The sequence below is a fragment of the Aquarana catesbeiana genome, linkage group LG04 (assembly GCF_042186555.1).
Source record: "Aquarana catesbeiana isolate 2022-GZ linkage group LG04, ASM4218655v1, whole genome shotgun sequence".
Lineage (NCBI taxonomy): Eukaryota > Metazoa > Chordata > Amphibia > Anura > Ranidae > Aquarana > Aquarana catesbeiana.
Window position 1 is genome coordinate 436,795,787 of NC_133327.1, and position 17,494 is coordinate 436,813,280.

Here is a 17,494-nt window from a genome sequence, read left to right on the forward strand (position 1 = left end):
GTCGGACTTTCTAGAAAGCTAGGTCCGACGTACTTGCCGCCAGACTTCCGGCGGACTACCGCCGGACTTTCTGAACGGCCGGACTTGCCTACACACGGCCGGACTTTCCGGAATCCGGTCTTCCCGACGGACTTCCGCCGGACTTTCAGAATGAACGGACTTTCCCACACACGGACAAGTCCGTTCATTTTGAACGTGACTTGCGTACGACGGGACTAGAAAAGGAATTCAATCTCGCCGCTTTTTTTGGCGAGATTGAAACCTTGCGAGCCCCGTCGCAGGCCCTTAGGTCTGGTATGGAACTTTAAGGAGAACCCCCTACGCCGAAAAACCGGCGTGGGGGTCCCCCCAAAATCCATACCAGACCCCGATCCGAGCACGCAGCCCGGCCGGTCAGGAAAGGGGGTGGGGACGAACGAGCGCCCCCCCCCTCCTGAACCGTACCAGGCCGCATGCCCTCAACATGGGGGGGTGCTTTGGGGGAGGGGGCGCCTTGCGGTGCCCCCCCCACCACAAAGCACCTTGTCCCCATGTTGATGAGGACAAGGGCCTCTTCCCGACAACCCTGGCCGTTGGTTGTTGGGGTCTGCGGGCGGGGGGCTTATCGGAATCCGGGAGCCCCCTATAATAAGAGGGCCCCCAGATCCCGGCCCCCCCACCCTATGTGAATGAGTATGGGGTACATGGTACCCCTACCCATTCACCTAGGTAAAAAGTGTCAATAATAAAACACAACACAGGTTTTTAAAATAATTTATTAAACAGCTCCGGGGGGGGGTCTTCTTCCGTCTTCGGGGGTCCCTCTGGTACATCTTCTCCCGGCGTCCGGTTGGTTCTTCTCCGCTCTCCGGCCTCTTCTCCCGGTGTCCCAGGTCTTCGGCCGGCCCCTCCGCTGTCTTCAGGTAGCTCTATTGTCAGCGGAGGTCCGGACTTCTTGGCTTCTTGTGTTCTCTTCTCTTCTCTTCCCCCAGATGTTGACACGACGCTCTCTCCGGCTGGACTGGTCTCTGACGGCTGCGTTGTGACTTATATAGGCGGAGACCCCGCCCCCATATGATGTCACAGTCCCTGGGCATGCTGGGACTCCATACCAGACCTAAGGGCCTGGGATGCCCCCCGCGCTCGCCGCAATGGGAAAATTAGTTTTTCCTATTGCAGCGAGCGCGAGATGCAGTAACCTGCTCCTCCGTCGTATCTGGTCCTTCGGACTAGCATACAGACGAACGGGCTTTCCGACAGGAACTGAGTCCGGCGGAGGTACGACGTAAAGATTTGAAGCAGGCTTCAAATCTAAAGTACGTCGGATTTCCGCCCGAAACGGTCCGTCGGAAGTCCGATGGAGACCACACACGGTCGGATTGTCCGCCGGACTTGGTCCGGCGGCGTCCGTCGGACTTTTGCAGGTGAAAAGTCCGACCGTGTGTACGCGGCATAATACACAAAGCTTTGTCCAAATGCGATCAGTTGACAGCAAACCAGATGTTGACTCCGACTGGACAGCATAAGAAGCTAGTCTAAGCTACCGTTTTATACTACTTATTACTCCTATATAAGCGGATAATATGGCACAAATTATCACCTACTATAAAAAGGAACACACCAAGTCATTTCTACACACACACAAAACAACACAACAACCTACAGTATACTTTTAGCTACAGTTTATTAGTCCTGTTATTCAATTTGCATAGGGGGAAGGCTCGGCAATCACTCTTTCTCATGCAGATAAACCTGGCTCTGTGGAAGTATTGTGCACCACAAAGGACACAGCAGCGGTGACTGACACTCACTGAAGCCCAGGGGGAAAGGCTAAAGCCTCGTACACACAATGCGATAGTTGGCAGGGGATTATCTGTTGACAGACTGTTGTCCTAAAATCCTAACGTTAGTATGTTCCTTTTGACAATTGTTGTCCAACTAATGTTGGATGACATGCTAGTAAATTTTCGGCGGACAACGGTTTGATGTCAGATTTTCGTATGGTCAGTACACAAATCCGTCACACAAAAGTCGAAAGTACAAACGCGCATGCTCGGAAGCAAGGAACGAGCAGGAAGCGGTTGGTCTTGTAAACTAGCGCTCATAATAGAGAATTAACATTCGTGATGTGGCAAATCATGAAATATCTAAATGCAGCGCACAATTCTCTTGTTCTTTAATGGGATAATAATGAAGCTGCTTTTCTGGTAATACTGATAAAGAATATTACTCTAATGCTTTTTTTTTTTTTTTTTTTGGTGCAAGTTACCACAACACCATTATCCTGGAGTTTTTAAGATCAAAGATACAACTATGTTGATGTCCCTTGTTAATTTTACATTGTATTTTTTTTTTAAATGTAACTGCCTATTCCCAACTGTCATTTGAAGTAAAACCAAGTATTCTACACAATTTTTTTTATTGTGCAGAAAAAAAAACAACAGATTAAATTAGACTTGCTATCTGCCATCCAAATACAAAGAACTTAACCCAAAAGTGCATTCTATGCATACAAAAATATAAAAAATATAACAGATAAAATCTTTATTAAAAAAACAAAAAAAAAAAAAAAAATATATATATATAGAGGATGTGGAAGGGGTTAAAATCCCCAGTCCAGCGGCCTTGTTGGGGGTCTTGTGGCTGGTATTGCCACTCATATTTGCAGTACAGAGAAAACTGTACTTGGCATAAGATGGTGGGTATGAACTCCCTGCCAAGCTTGCAGAACCACCCCACAGATAATTGTACTGTAAACATAAAGAGGCTGCTGTGCTGGAAACAGGCCACAACAATCCTAATGAAACAGACATGCTTGTTTAGATTATCAGAACACCCAGCACAAGGAAACAATATAAATTCCTTGCATGAAGAAGCACTTCTGTTCTAGGGTCTTGCATAGATTAATTAAATTGACGCAGTAGGTAGTTTAAGAACTGTTCTAAAAGCTGTCCATACTGTATATGAATTATATTTTATTCCAAAAAAAAGGGCTCAAAAATGTACTGCTGTCACAGGGAGGGGGGATCCGGCAGTGACTGCAGAATTGGGAACATGTTACATGTTTCACCGTAAAAATAGGTGTAACATGTTACCAAAGGTAAACTCATCCTTTAACCACTAGCCGACCAGCCGCAGTTATACTGGTATACTGATAAAGAATATTACTAAAATGCTTTTATAGCAGTATGTCGCTCCTTTAAGATGTCACAGCAGGCGCACGCGCCCACCGCAAGTCCACGGAGCCGATGCACATGCCCGGCGGACTCGATGACTGCCGGGCATCCGCGATCGCTCGTGACAGAGCGAGAACCGGGATCTGTGTGTGTAAACACACAAATCCCGGTTCTCTCAGGGGAGTGGAGACAGATCGTGTGTTCATACTAAGTACGAACACTGATCTCTCTCCTTCCCTAGTCAGTCCTATCCCCCTACAGTTAGAACACACCTAGGGAACACAGTTAACTCCTTGATCGCTCCCTAGTGTTAACCCCTTCCCTGCCAGTGACATTTATATAGTAATCAATGGCTATTTTAAGCTCTGATCGCTGTATAAATGTCAACGGTCCCAACGTAGTGTCAAAAGTGTCCGATCCGTCGCTCTTTTTTGTTTAAAGCGAAAAAAAAAAAAAAAAACGCAGGTGATCAAATATCACCAAAAGAAAGCTTCATTTGAGGGGAAAAAAGGACATATTTTGTTTGCGTACAACGTCGCACGGCCACGCAATGGTCAGTTAAAGCGACGCAGAGCCGTATCACAAAAAACGGCCTGGTCAGGAAGGGGGTAAATCCTTCCGGGGCTGAAGTGGTTAAAGTAGCATACCAGGCTAAACCTAACCAATCTTAAAAATGCTCCCTCCTCTCTAGTAGCACCTATGCTGACTGACCTCTATCAGCCAACAGCAAGAGGAGGGAACGCTAACAATGAATGGGCCATAGTCTATAGGCAACATCACACTCCCAGACATTACCAACTATTGTCGAGTGCTTTCTCCTTTCACTTGCTGCCGCCACAGGCGGAGATTATGTGACTGGAGGGGAGCAGCCTGAAAGAGACACAGCAGTGGCACCAATGGCACCCGCTGCAGTCAAAAGTCAGCTGGGGGGGGGGGGGGGGGGCCAGGTCAGGGGTCCGCGATTTTTCCTATACAAAATAACAAAACAACAAGACTTTACAATCACTTTAAATGTACATGAAGTCTAATAAGCTTTTGTAAACAAATGCAGATGAGTTTGTCATCCTAAGATTGTAGGTGAATATTACAATGGGTCCAACAAAGACCTTATGTGGCCAAAATTAAAAAAAAAAAAAAAAAAAAAAAAAAAAAGGAAAGAGGAAAAAAAAGATAAAAAAGATAAGAAAGGAAAAAGGTTAAAGACACAAGGCATCTTGTGCTGACATTTCTATTTTTGAAGTAATTTCAAGTGGAAACAGTTCCATATTTAGTCCATGGATCCCAGGATTTCTCAAATAATTGAACCTTATTTAATATGGCTGAAAGATGTTCATTTAGCATGTCAATCTTCTGAAGTGTTTAGGGATCTTCTCCATTTGGCTGCAAAGTAGTGCTTGTTTTGGGGATTTGTTTAAATATTAGCTAGAGAAGAAATAAGATCAAACTCTATTCCAAAAACCTTTTACTTTAGGGCATAGCCACCATATGTGAAACATTGTCCCCTGATGTCCTCAATCTCTAAAACACAATGGAGAAGTTTCTGTGACATAAGAAACTATTCTTTTCAGGACCAGATACCACCTTAGCAAAATGTTGTAGTTAGCCTCTATGTTAGAAGTGTTGATCAGGGAGCATTTTTAAGTTTAATTAGGGTTTAGCCTGGAATTCCACCTTAAGTCAGGGGAAAAAAATAAAATAAAAATATGATAAATGCACTTGGTTTTAAAGTACACTTATTCTTTAAAGGCACCAGCATGGACCATTTCTACCAAAGCAGGCACAGATATTCATTGCCATGCATTGGGCTGCCATTAAAAACGAAGGGCACTTCAAAGCAGTGAATTGTTTAGTGAGTCTCACCACATAAAAAAAAAAAAAAAAAAAATATTGCAGACTGCATTTTTTATTTTGCAGTGCATACTGTATATCTGAGTGTTGTTCAAAAGAGACATGATGATGGAAATTACCATTTAGGCTTAATTCGCAGCTTTGTATTTTTATTTCACTGGAAAAAAAAAAAAAAGGGAAAACAGGCATAGGTGTGAATTCAGTCTAACTGGGGAGAAAAAAAAAAAAAAAAGACTAAGGCCCCTTTCACACAGAGACTGATTGGGTCCACCTGTCAATTTTTCCAGGCGGAGCCGATCGGACCATCCATTGCTCTCTATGGAGCAGCAGATGTTAAATGGACACAAGTCCATTGACATCTTCTGACATCCGATCATGTCCGCTAAAAACAGATGGATGGGGATTCATTCCTCATACATCTGGCAGATTGAATCGAATGACAGTCGGATGGAAACAGACAGGCGATCCATTTCTGTCCGACAGCCCATAGAGGACAACGGGCTGTGGCCATTCTGCCTCAACAGAGCAGACAGGAGAGATCCCCTGCTGAATGGCTGGACTCTGCCACTGTGAAAGGGCCTAAGGCAGGCCATATATTATGCAATTTTCTTACTTTCTAACACTAACTGTGTTGATGGGGGAATCTCTCCCACGGCACCAATGTGTTCTACTGGCGGGAACCCTTCCCCAAGGCAGAATACAATGATGACTGCTGGCAGCTATAGCCATTGCCACTGATCAGGCAAAAAAAAAACAAAAAAACTGACAGGCTGGCTGTACTGAAGTTGATAGTTTGATCTGCCCATAGATCGATAGAAATTCAGCCTGTTCCTGCTGAACCGGCCAAATTTCGATTTGTCTATGGCTGGCTTAAGGGACTATAACCACCTTTGTACATACTCAGAAAGAAACCCCAGTAAACTTTGCTTTAACATTTTATTTTCAAAATAAAAAAAGTAAAAGAGAGGAAACACTTAAACATATCATGGTGTGGTCAATGACAGTGTTCCTCTGTAATCCCATCTGATAGGCTGCACAGCACAGGGATCAGTCAGGGCAGAAGATGACAATCCAAAGCTGAATAGAGAAAGCTCCCAGTACACAGCAGTGTCCCATGTTCAGCTCTCAGTCTCACTGCAGCCCCCATCTTGCTTTGTCCCCAGCCTCAGGAGTCATCCGGCTTGTCCACGGGCGGCCCGCATGGCTGCAGCATCTTCTCCATTAGGTTGAAGCGCACCCGGGCTTTGCTTTCATTCTCTGCAACAGCAAAGTAGTTGAGCAGGTCAAAGTGGCCCATGTAGGAGCAGTAGGAGTCCCTGTGCTGGTTAACCAGCCATTCCCACTTAGTGGTGTCTGCATGGCCCGTACCAATATACTTGGACTGAAGATGCTCCAGCTGGCTGTGAATGGTGTATCTGTCCGTCATGGCGTCTCAAACACCTGGTGAGCAACAATTACAACAGGCGGTGTCACTCCTTCAGGTCTGCAGCCAAAGTGGAAGGGACGTGGCCGGAAACACAGGTGTACCACTTCTGTTACTCTACCCAGGGCTGTTGGTTCCGGCTCTGTGATAACAGACACAAAACAACATGTCATTTCAAAGTCAGGTTCATACACTTATGTAATAAAGAAATATTGCTATTGTGTGCATTATTTTATGAATAGGAGCTGTTCAGGCTCTATGACCCGGAAGAATAAGTTGTCATGTGGGGTATTGTGGGAGGAGGCGAGTGTCTGTGAAGGGGAGGTGACTACTTAATTTGAAATAATAAACTTTATTTAACCTGGTCACAGTCAGTCTGCAATCTTTTTTTAATTTTTTTTAAACTTTATTACCACCTGGTGATCCTCCCAATAAGTGTTATTTTAAACATCTGCTTTGAACAACAGAATTAACCCCAACTTTTAGGTCTCTTTCAGTCGGGGGCTGTAAAAACAGGCAGCTGAGCCACGGTTTCCACCAAGCTGGCTACCCGAAAGTGGCTGTTCACATGCCGCAGCTATGGCATTTTAAACTTGAGGTGCAGAGTTTGACAAGCGGCACAAGTTCAATGGGGCCATGCCACAACCACATGCAATGCCATGCAGTTTTAGGGCAGTATTTTAGGGTAAATCAGGCAGCGAGGAGGCAATATACTGCCTCCTAACCGCCTGTTAAACGCCCTCTGAAAAGCAATCTAAACATGTATGGCTCTTAACGGTGCACCACAACTCCAACATGAGTGTGAAAGAAGCCTTAGAAAACTGTGGGCTGTTTGAGAAGACACGTGCTAGGTTTTTTCCTGCAGTACAAACTTACCTTCCCAGTTTTTTACCGAATTTATGCTGAGCTGCACATGTGCAGCTCAGTGTGCATCTCCAGAACACCACAAGACAAAAGACTCCCAAAACACTGGCCTCTAAGAGCCCTTGCACACTGGGGCGGTTTGCAGGCGCTATTGCGCTAATAATAGCGCCTGCAAACCGCCCCGAAAGTGCCGCTGCTGTCATCCCAGTGTGAAAGCCCCGAGGGCTTGCACACTGGAGCGATGCGCTGGCAGGACGGTAAAAAAAGTCCTGTCAGCAGCATCTTCGGAGCGGTGAAGGAGCGGTGTGTATACCGCTCCTGCCCATTGAAATCAATGGGACGGCGCGGCTATACCGCCGGCAATGCGCCTCTGCAGAGGCGCTTTGCGGTGGTATTTAACCCTTTCTCGGCCGCTAGCGGGGGGTAAAACCGCCCCGCTAGCGGCCACATACCGACGGTAAAACGCCGCTAATAATAGCGGCGTTTTACCGCCGACGCCGCCCCCCGCCCCAGTGTGCAAGGGCTCTAACCCTTTCACTGCCAGGTCCATACGTCATAGGGACCTGACATCTGTGGGTTTCACACACAATCCGGTGACTTCAGACTCCTGCCTGTCAGATGGAAGCATCTGGGAAGCTGCTCTGCTGCCCGATTGCTTTCACACATCCCTGGTACTGGAGCCCCCCCTTACTCATCCACGAGCCCGACATGGCGGGTGAAGGGGAGGGAGGAGAGCGGAAATGTGTTCAAACGCTTCTAAATGCAAAAGCGGCAAAACTGACGTTTTAAACGTGGGTTTTTATCTGTTAAGTTAAATAGTTCAGGAGAGGTTGTAAAAACATCCCGTGAACATTAAGGCATTACTAAAATCTGTAATTTAACCACTTATAACCCGGGCACTTTAGCCCCCTTCCTGTCCAGGACAATATTGCACTTGAATGACAATTGCACGATCATGCAACACTGTACCCAAATTAAATTATCATTTTTTTGAGACAGAGCTTTATTTTCATGGTATTTAATCGCCACTAGTTTTTTTTTTTTTTTTTTAATTTGCTAAACAAAAAAGTCTTCGTTTCTGTTATAAAATTTTGTAAATACATCATTTTTCTCCTTCACTGAAGTGCACTGATGAGGCTGCACCGATTATCAGTGTAAATGTCCCCTGTACCTGGAAAGCTGGTTTTACTTTCCTCAGACACTGACAGAGCTCTGGAAAGGAAATGACGATATCGGCTCTTTACACTGATCAGTAATGCGCTATGTCCGAGGGACACAGATCATCAGCGATTGCCGTAATGAACGCCCCAGGGGGTGCGCACGAGAAGGACGTCATATGATGGCCAGTCAGGATCTTAAAGCCACCGCCTGGCTGTCATTCTGCTATAGGCCAGGTGGGAAGGTGTTAAATTGTTTAGCAGCCCGAATTCATCATGGGGAGGATTTTGGCCCCCTGTGATGAAGTTGGTCTGCCAATGTAACGGGTAGGGCTGAGCCTTATCGAGTGTGCCAGAGAGGGATTTTTACCTTTTAATAGTAGCTGCAGTCCAGTTTTCTGGCTTCCTGAGCTGTCAGATTGAAATACCTATTTTGATATATGTATAAATGATATTGGGTCTGGGATTAAAAGTATCATTTCTGTCTTTGCAGATGACACTAATCTATGCAGTGGAATAACATCCTTACAGGATGTCTCCAACTTACAAGCCAATCTCAATGCACTGTTAAATTGGGCAATTAAGTGGCAAATGAGGTATGTTGTTAAATGTAAAGTTATGCACTTGGGGGCTAAGAATATGCATCATACATACTAGGGGGGGGTACAACTGGGGGTATCCATAGTAGAGAAGGATCTGGGAGTTTTGGTAGATCATAAGCTCAATAATAACATGCAATGACAAGCTGCAGTTTCCAAAGCGAGCAAAGTCCTTTCTTGTATTAAGAGAGGTATGGACTCCAGAGAGATATCATTATGTCCCTGTACAAATCATTAGTAAGACCTCTTCTGGAATATAAGGTTCAGTTTTGGACACCAGTTCTCAAAAAGGATATCGGGGAACTGGAGATAGTGCAGAGAAGGGCAACAAAACTGATAAGAGGCATGGAGGAGCTCAGCTATGAGGAAAGATTAGAGGAACTGAATCTATTCTCTCTTGAGAGGAGGAGATTAAGGGGGGATATGATCAACATGTATAAAATACATAAGTGGTCCATATAGCGAACATGATGTTGAGTTATTCACTTTAAAGTGTAAGTTCACCTTTACAGAAAAATCTGTAAGGTGAACTTACACAGGACTCCTCCTCAACCCCCCTGTCCCGCTGACCTGCAGCGCGGTGATCTCCTGTTCTGAGACCTGCTATCGCCGCCTCACCGGATCAGTTCTTAGAAATCCCCTCGGTATTCTCTCTACTTTTTCCCTGTTACAGGACGGGCTACGCGGGATCTGATTGGTAGGTGCCGCCGACCAATTAGATTGCTTCGAAACGTCCCTTCTAATGGGGGACGTTTTGGAGATTAAGTCAAGGGGGAATTCTAAGCCCCGATTCAGGGGAGGAGGCGATAGCAGGGCTCAGAAAGGGAGAGCTGCACGTCAGTGGGACGAGGGGGTCCAGTGTAAGTTCACCTTACAGATTTTTCTGTAAAGGTGAACGTACCCTTTAGCCAGTTCCCGACCGGTGCACGCCGATGTACGTCGGCAGAATGGCACGGCTGGGCAAATGGACGTACCTGTACGTCCATTTGAATTCCCCGCCGTGCCATTGCGTGCGCACCGGCCGGGAGCTCCGTGAGTCGGGTCGCAGGTCCCGCGGACTCGATCGCCGATGGGATACCCACGATCGCCTCACGGAGAGGACGAACGGGGAGATGCTGATGTAAACAGCATCTCCCCGTTCTGCCTAGTGACAAGTGTCACTGATCTCTGCTCCCTGTCATTGGGAGCAGAGATCAGTGACGTCGCACACCAGCCCATCCCCCTGACAGTTAGAAATCACTCCCCTAGGACACACTTAACCCCGCCCCCTAGTGGTTAACCCCTTCACTGCCAGTGTCATTTACACAGTAATCAATGCATTTTTAATCGCACCGATCGCTGTATAAATGACAACGGTCCCAAAAATGTCCGACATAACGTCGCAGTAAAAAAAAAAAAAAAAAACGCTGATCGCCGCCATTACTAGTAAAAAAAAAAAGCATTTTTATTAAAAAAATTTTTTATCAAACTATCCCCTATTTAGTAAACGCTATAACTTTTGTGCAAACGAATCAACGCTTATTGCGATTTTTTTTACCAAAAATATGTAGAAAAATACGATCGGCATAAACTGAGGAAAAAAAAATGTTTTTTTTATATATTTTTGGGGGATATTATAGCAAAATGTAAAAAAAAAAAAAAAAAAAAGCGTTTTTTTCAAAACCGTCGCTCTTATATTGTTTATAGCGCAAAAAAAAAAAAAAAAAAAAAAAAAAAAAAAAAAAAAAAAAAAAATCGCAGAGGCGATCAAATACCACCAAAAGAAAGCTCTATTTGTGGGAAAAAAAGGACGTCAATTTTGTTTGGGAGCCACGTCGCACAACCGCGTAATTGTCAGTTAAAGCGACGCAGTGCCGAATCGCAAAAAACGCTCTGGTCAGGAAGGGGGTAAAATCTTCCGGGGCTGAAGTAGTTAAAGTCATCACAGGACAAGGGGGCACTCTTTACAACTGGAAGAAAAGAGATTTAATCTCCAAATATGGAAAGGTTTCTTCACAGTAAGAGCTGTGAACAATTGGAAGAGACTCCCTTCAAAAAGGTTTTCTACTTTCATGCATAGAATCCATGAATCCATGGGGAGCCCCAGGAGGGGCAGCATTTACAAGAATGTATAGGCTGCATTTTCCTCCTGCTGCCCTTGAATGCCAGTGAGGAGGAGAAGCAGGCTTTCAGCTGCCACAGGAGGAAAATACAGCTGATGCATTCCTGTAAATGCTTCCCCCCCTCCCAGTTTTTGTCCTGCCACTGTAGCCGGAATTCAGATACCAATACCTCACAGATTATTAGTGCTTTACTTTTTAGAGCCTGTTCTGTGCACCTCCTTTGTTTTTTCAGCCATTCAGTATGTTAGAGACAGGGCTGATCCTGCAGCAGGTGTGTCTGGGAACTCCTCATCCTCCATCACAGGCCGGGGTTCCCAGATCAGCATATCTATGAAATGAACCATTACTGCTGAGCAGACTTAAACCACATCCAGCAGTCTGCTAGTCGCTGGCAGCCATTGGAAGAAGAAAAAGCAGAGAGAAGCGAATGTAAGGGTACATGGTGTTAGATCATGGAATATATTAGGAGTTAGAATAATGCACTCACCAAGATCAGTGATGTGGGAGCAAGTGACTCCAACGCTGGCCTAGGGGGTGCTCCAATGGGAAATAAGGACCGTCCGATCTGCTATAAATGCTGATCCTGATCAGAAGACAAAGACCGACTACCACACACAATCCCGGAAGTGTCCTGGACGCTGCAACCACGAGAAGACGCAGGCCTGTACTATCTGCGCATGCGCCGACTCCCAGCTCACAGGAAAGCTATCAGGGGAAGGAGCTGAGCGCCGAGCTCGAGCCTAACAAGGTGTTCTGTCGTAAAGCAGCATGGGAGACGAAGTTCATGATGTGCCGCCCGTGAAATCCTGCACCCCTTGTGTCTCACATGCATTTATATGGTTATTTGGTTTCATGTACTTTTTGGGCTCGGCGCTCGACTTCTTAGCTTTCCTGTGAGCTTTGGAGTTGGCGCATGCGCAGATGCGCTAGTGTTGGGAGTTGTGTGTCTATTGAATGGGATTACCCGCACAGTTGTTATAACATTACATAATACAAGTGGTCTATGACACGTTTTGCATATTGCACCCACCTATTGCTGTGCTCCATTTATTCTTTCGTTTTTATTTAGCTGTTCTATTCGCTTGCTTTGAAGATTGTACTACAGTATTGCCTCTGCCACCGCTACATTCATTAAAGCCAAAGATTTACATCACAGCAGACCCCCTACTGGACACATCTGTGTGCTGCAGGCATCCTCTTGTAGCTGAGGTCTAATAATTTCTCCCCATCTTATCCTACATCTCCTGTAAGTGCTCCTATATAACCCACCTAGGTGTAGGGCAGGCTCATACCTGAATCGCACAGGAACGCAGTCTATATTCCTGTGCAAATCAGTGCAGTGCAATTTTGAAATCATATCGAATTGCACAAAAAGTAGGCAGGCGCTACTTTTAAAAAACACACTGCACCAGATCGCATGGTGCTGCAGGAATACGCAAACTGCGTTTGAGGTGTTGTTAAGAATGTATTCACGCCCATGCATTTTGAGCGTGGTGCAGGGAACACACTGCGTTCTGTGTGAAGCTGCACTTAGATTGAGCTCTCAGCTTTTTCTTTTCAGTGCTGACAGACATTGTGCTTCATCAAATGCCCTTTTAAGTACTGGTTCACCCCAGAATCACACAGGAACGTGCTCCACCTTCCTGTGCAATTCATTGCAGGGCGATTTTTCAGCCCATTCATGTGAATGGGCTGAAATCGCACACAAAAGCAGTGCATGCACAACTTTTCAAAAATGCACCACACCAAATCACATGGTACTGCGGTACCTTACGATCTGGTGCAGGCAAATTGCGATCTGCATTTGGGGTGTCAAAAGGATCGCACAGGCAGTGTGTTTTGAGCGCAGTATAGGAAACGCGCACAGAAACGCCTTTTACCCACGCCATGCTCTGGTTTGAACTGGCTTTTAGGTTGAGCACTCTGCTTTTTTTTTTTTTTTTCAGCGCTGACAGACATTGTGCTTTATCTATTGCCTGGTTTAAAACCCATATACATTGTATTCAATCCAGCACATATTACTTCCCACCTCAAGCTCTGATAAAGGGGGTGTTCTGTGACCCCTGAAAAGCATTGGCTCTGCGTTAAAACTGAAAATTGTGTCAAATTCTTTCCAGTATTTTCTATTCTTGGCGCCAATCCATGGCAGCACACATGTGAAAGGAAAATGACAATAAGTATTTGACACAACTTTTCATTTTCCTGGCACCAACATGGCAGCATACAGTGGTATATATGGATTGGTGACAGAAAAGGAAATCTACAGTATTTGACACAATTTTGCTGGCAGGATACATGTGGTACATGAGGCATATGTATTTTTTGTTCCAGGAACGAAAAATGACAGTAAGTATTTTATACAAGTTTTGGTTTCCCTGGCACCGAGATGGCAGCATACATCTGGTACATTTGGTATGCCCTCATGTTGGCTCCAGAAAAATGGAAAATTGGCTGCTTCTCTGATTAATGCTCTCCTTGTCAAGACTGTCAGTTTAGGTGGGCGGCCATGTCTTGGTTGGTTTGCAGTTGTGCCATATTCTTTCCATTTTTGGGATGATGGATTGAACAGTGCTTCGTAATGTAGCAATATGGACTACAAACGTAAAGCACCGTATCTCCTAGCATTTCGAGATATTGCCTGTCCCTTTAGTAATCAATGTATCCAGTGACATCATATCTGTGTGCCAAATAAAAGGACTTTGGGATGAATAGTTCCCCAGCCAGATAACTGCTTTGCACGGTTGTGTGCCAGGACTACATATCCCAGGGATCTTTGCTGTCATCTGTGGAATGCTGGGAGTAGCTATAAAAGCAGCAGAAGCCCATGCGGAAGGTCTCTTCCTCCTGGGCCTGACGCAAGCCGGACCTCTCTGTGCAACAGGTAGAGGGAGGTCGCGGCCTACCACGCAGAGTCTTCTTTCTAACCCGTGGTCTGAGGGGCCTCACTCTGTTATTCGCTGCCGGACATCCTTTCTGGTACCACTCCAGTCACCTGCCTGTCGGTGTGTGTAGCAAGCTTCACATCGGGGGATCGAGACAGCGGTTCCACTGCACAAGTGTCGCTATGCGAGTTCCTGTTCCAAAGACATCGGAGCGGTCTGGTCATTGGTGAGAGGGCAAATTGCTTGACCTTTATCCATTCTTCCTCAATCTGTTATTTGCTGTCGGACATCCTTTCCGGTACCACTCCAGTCGTCTGACTGTCGGTATGTGTGGCAAGCTTCACGTCGGGGATCGAGACAGCGGATCCACTGCACGAGTGTCGCTATGCAAGTTCCCGTTCCGAGGACATCGGAGGGGTCTGATCGTTGGTGAGAGGGCAAATTGCTTGACCTTTATCCATTCTTTGTCATCGTTACATTAAGACACTTTGCACAGACATCTTTTTTTTTCTTTCCAATAAAAGATTTTATTAAGCAAAGAAAAGCAACAATTGAGGCAAGTACAATGTTAACAAAACATGTCAACTTCAGCAAAATTGTATACAATTGGGAATTGTTGCCAAGTGATCAGTAAAGACATACACAAAGTCATATCACATAGATGTAAAAAAGAAAAATTGCAATTTTTGAAGTGTACTGAGGTCCACTGCCCCCAAAGCTCAGGCAGGGGGCAGACTTTACCATTTAGAATAGGGGAAAAAAAGTAACAGGGGTGGGGGGTGGGGGTTTGCAGGTCATAAATTACCCAAAAAGGGGTCACGGGTACAGACTTGTTTCTACCATAGGAAATTATGGATAGTAAAGGTCACACTGGCAAGATTTTGCTTTATCTATTCATTGCCCTGAAGGTCAATCACCCTGTTGTCAGGCTATCATAAGCATCAGAGTATTTGAACTGAAACCAGGCAGACCATGTTTTGTGGAACTTGTCGGAAGTTTCACTAACTAAAGAAAGTGTTTCTTCCAACTCAGAGATATGGTTTACGGTGCAAGGCCATTCTCTGATTGAGGGAACATTCGACAGTTTCCAGTATTTGAGCATCAAGGATTTTGCAGCATTCAGGAGATGCTTAGTCAGGTATCACTTATATCTCCCCAGAGGGTAATTAGAGATGTGCAAAAGACAACATGCTGGGGTAAGCTTAATTTTAGTCTCAGTGATGTGAAGGATCAAATCACGGATTTTACTCCACCAGATATGCAACATGTCTCCTCTAGCCTCTCAGCATCTCCAGCACAAATCCGAAGCTGTTGGGTACTATTTTTTTTACCTTTACCGGTGTTGCATACCATTGCGATAATAGTTTGTACGAATTTTCTTGTAGTCTCGTGCTGATTGAGCATTTGTGTGCTAGAATACATGCATTCTCATTGGTTTTTGAACCTGGCTGAATCTGCAGCATCAGACCATTGGAGACATGCTTACATAAAAGAAGTTGTTTTCTCAATTTGCTCGCCTGTCAAACAAATTGATTCAAACGAAGTAGGTTCCCTGACTATATGCATTTTTTATCAGAGGAGAGAAGGTAATGACAAGTTTGCCTATAGTTCTAGAATGTAAGTACCAGGGGTGAGAGATTATCCAGCAACTTGTTATGTGGTAAAATTTGGCCTGCACTGACAAAGTGTGATGCTAAGAGAGGTGTTGCGTCTCCTAAGGAAAATGTTTTCGTGCCCATTCCCGGGGGGGAGTCGAGGTTATTGAAGAGTGGTGTCAGCGGGCCCAGGGATCTGGATATGTGGTATAGTGGGGCAGTTTTATGAAAGATTTTCAGGGTAGCTCCAATGACGGGATGTTGCAAAAGCTCCAGAGGACATTTGGACCAGGGGATCCATGGTGAAAATTTCAATGCGGCCTTTAAGAAAAACTCTCCTCTAGGGACCTTATTGGTTGCATTACAATGGCAATCAATAATTCTGGCCAGATGTATGGCATAATAATATAACTTAAAATTTGGGTAACCCAATACTCCCAAAGCTTTGGGCTTCACAAGTAATCGAAGATTGATACAGTGGGGGTTATTTACGAAAGACAAATCAACTTTGCATTGCAAGTGCACCTGAAAGTGCACTTGGAAGTGCAGTCACTCTAAATCTAACGGGTATATCTGAAATGGAATGGAATGGATCTACAGTGACTTTACTTCCAAGTGCACTTGCAGCGCAAAGTGGATTTTCCTTTAGTAAATAACCCCCAGTGTTTTTTATGCGGCCATAGAAATTTCCAGAGTACAGATTGCAGCTGCTTAAAGAAACTGGCCGGTATATCAATTGGCAGTGTGTGAAAAAGATACAACAGTCTCGGAAGTATGGACATTTTCAAAATTACGGCTCTGCTGAACGAAGAAAAGTATTTAACTAATTCAGATCGTGCTATAGCTGAATGACTGCTACAGCATGGACCTACTTTGCCGGGAGGCCGTCAATAGACGTCGTCCCCTTTGCAACGCTCCCCGCCCACCCTCTGCAGGGCATGTGCGGTGTGTCCTGTGATCACTGAGTCAATGAGACTCGGATGATCACAGATTGGAGTAAGGGGTCGATCCTGGCCCCTTACCATGTGATCAGCTGTCAGCCAATGACAGCTGATCAGGTGATGTAAACAGAAGATCGGTAATTTTTTTTTTTTCGTGAGGAGAAAAAAAAGCCGATCACCGGCTTCTGTGCAAGGGACATCGGTCCTGAAGAGGAAGCGGTGAAGTCGCCTCATCTGTGCCAACCAGTACCGCCTGCCAGTGCCACCTACCAGTGCCCACAGTGCCACCTATCAATGCCCACCAGTGGTGCCAGTCAGTTCCTTATCAGTGCCACCTAGCAGTGCTGCCTATCAGTGTCACCTACCAGTGCCGATCAGTGCCCATCACTGCCACCCATCAGTGCCCATCACTGCCACCTATCAGTGCCCATCACTGCCAGCTATCAGTGCCACCTATTAGTGCCCTTCAGTGCCACCTATCAATGCCCTTCAGTGCCGCCCATTAATGCCACCCATCAGTGCCACCTCTCAGTGCGCACCAATGTCACCTATCAGTGCCCACCAATGCCACCTCATCAGTGCCCACCAGTGCCCCTATTAGTGCCCATTAGTGCCGCCTATCAGTGCAGCCTCATCAGCGTACATCAATGAAGCTTCTGACGCCCAGTGGGAGGGGCGAAACATGTCAAGATAAGGATAATCTGTGAAGGCTGTTTGGATGCCAAGGCAGCAATTTTTGCACATTTTAAAGATTCTGATGTAAGTGTAATGATTTTAAACCTTTTAATAAACCTTGCAGTATTACACTATATGCCCTCTTCTCTTCACTTGTCCAAACTTTACTACTCCGATCGTCTTTGACTAAGTAAAGTATGTAGAGTCTACAATCAAGTGGTGAAGGAGAGGAGATTCCATACTCTGAGGCACA

At 45.4% G+C, this 17,494-nt stretch overlaps 1 protein-coding gene across 1 annotated transcript; it reads right to left on the reverse strand.

Annotated features, from left to right (window-relative positions):
- Window positions 1–5,925: 5,925 nt before the first annotated feature.
- Window positions 5,926–11,862, reverse strand: SF3B5 (splicing factor 3b subunit 5). Its single transcript, XM_073627428.1, has 2 exons — window positions 11,636–11,862; window positions 5,926–6,568 (listed from the first exon to the last, which is right to left on the reverse strand). Exon 2 carries the CDS (start codon window positions 6,427–6,429, stop codon window positions 6,169–6,171), a length of 261 nt encoding a protein of 86 aa, XP_073483529.1. The 5' UTR covers window positions 6,430–6,568; window positions 11,636–11,862; the 3' UTR covers window positions 5,926–6,168.
- Between the last annotated feature and the right edge of the window lie 5,632 nt (window positions 11,863–17,494).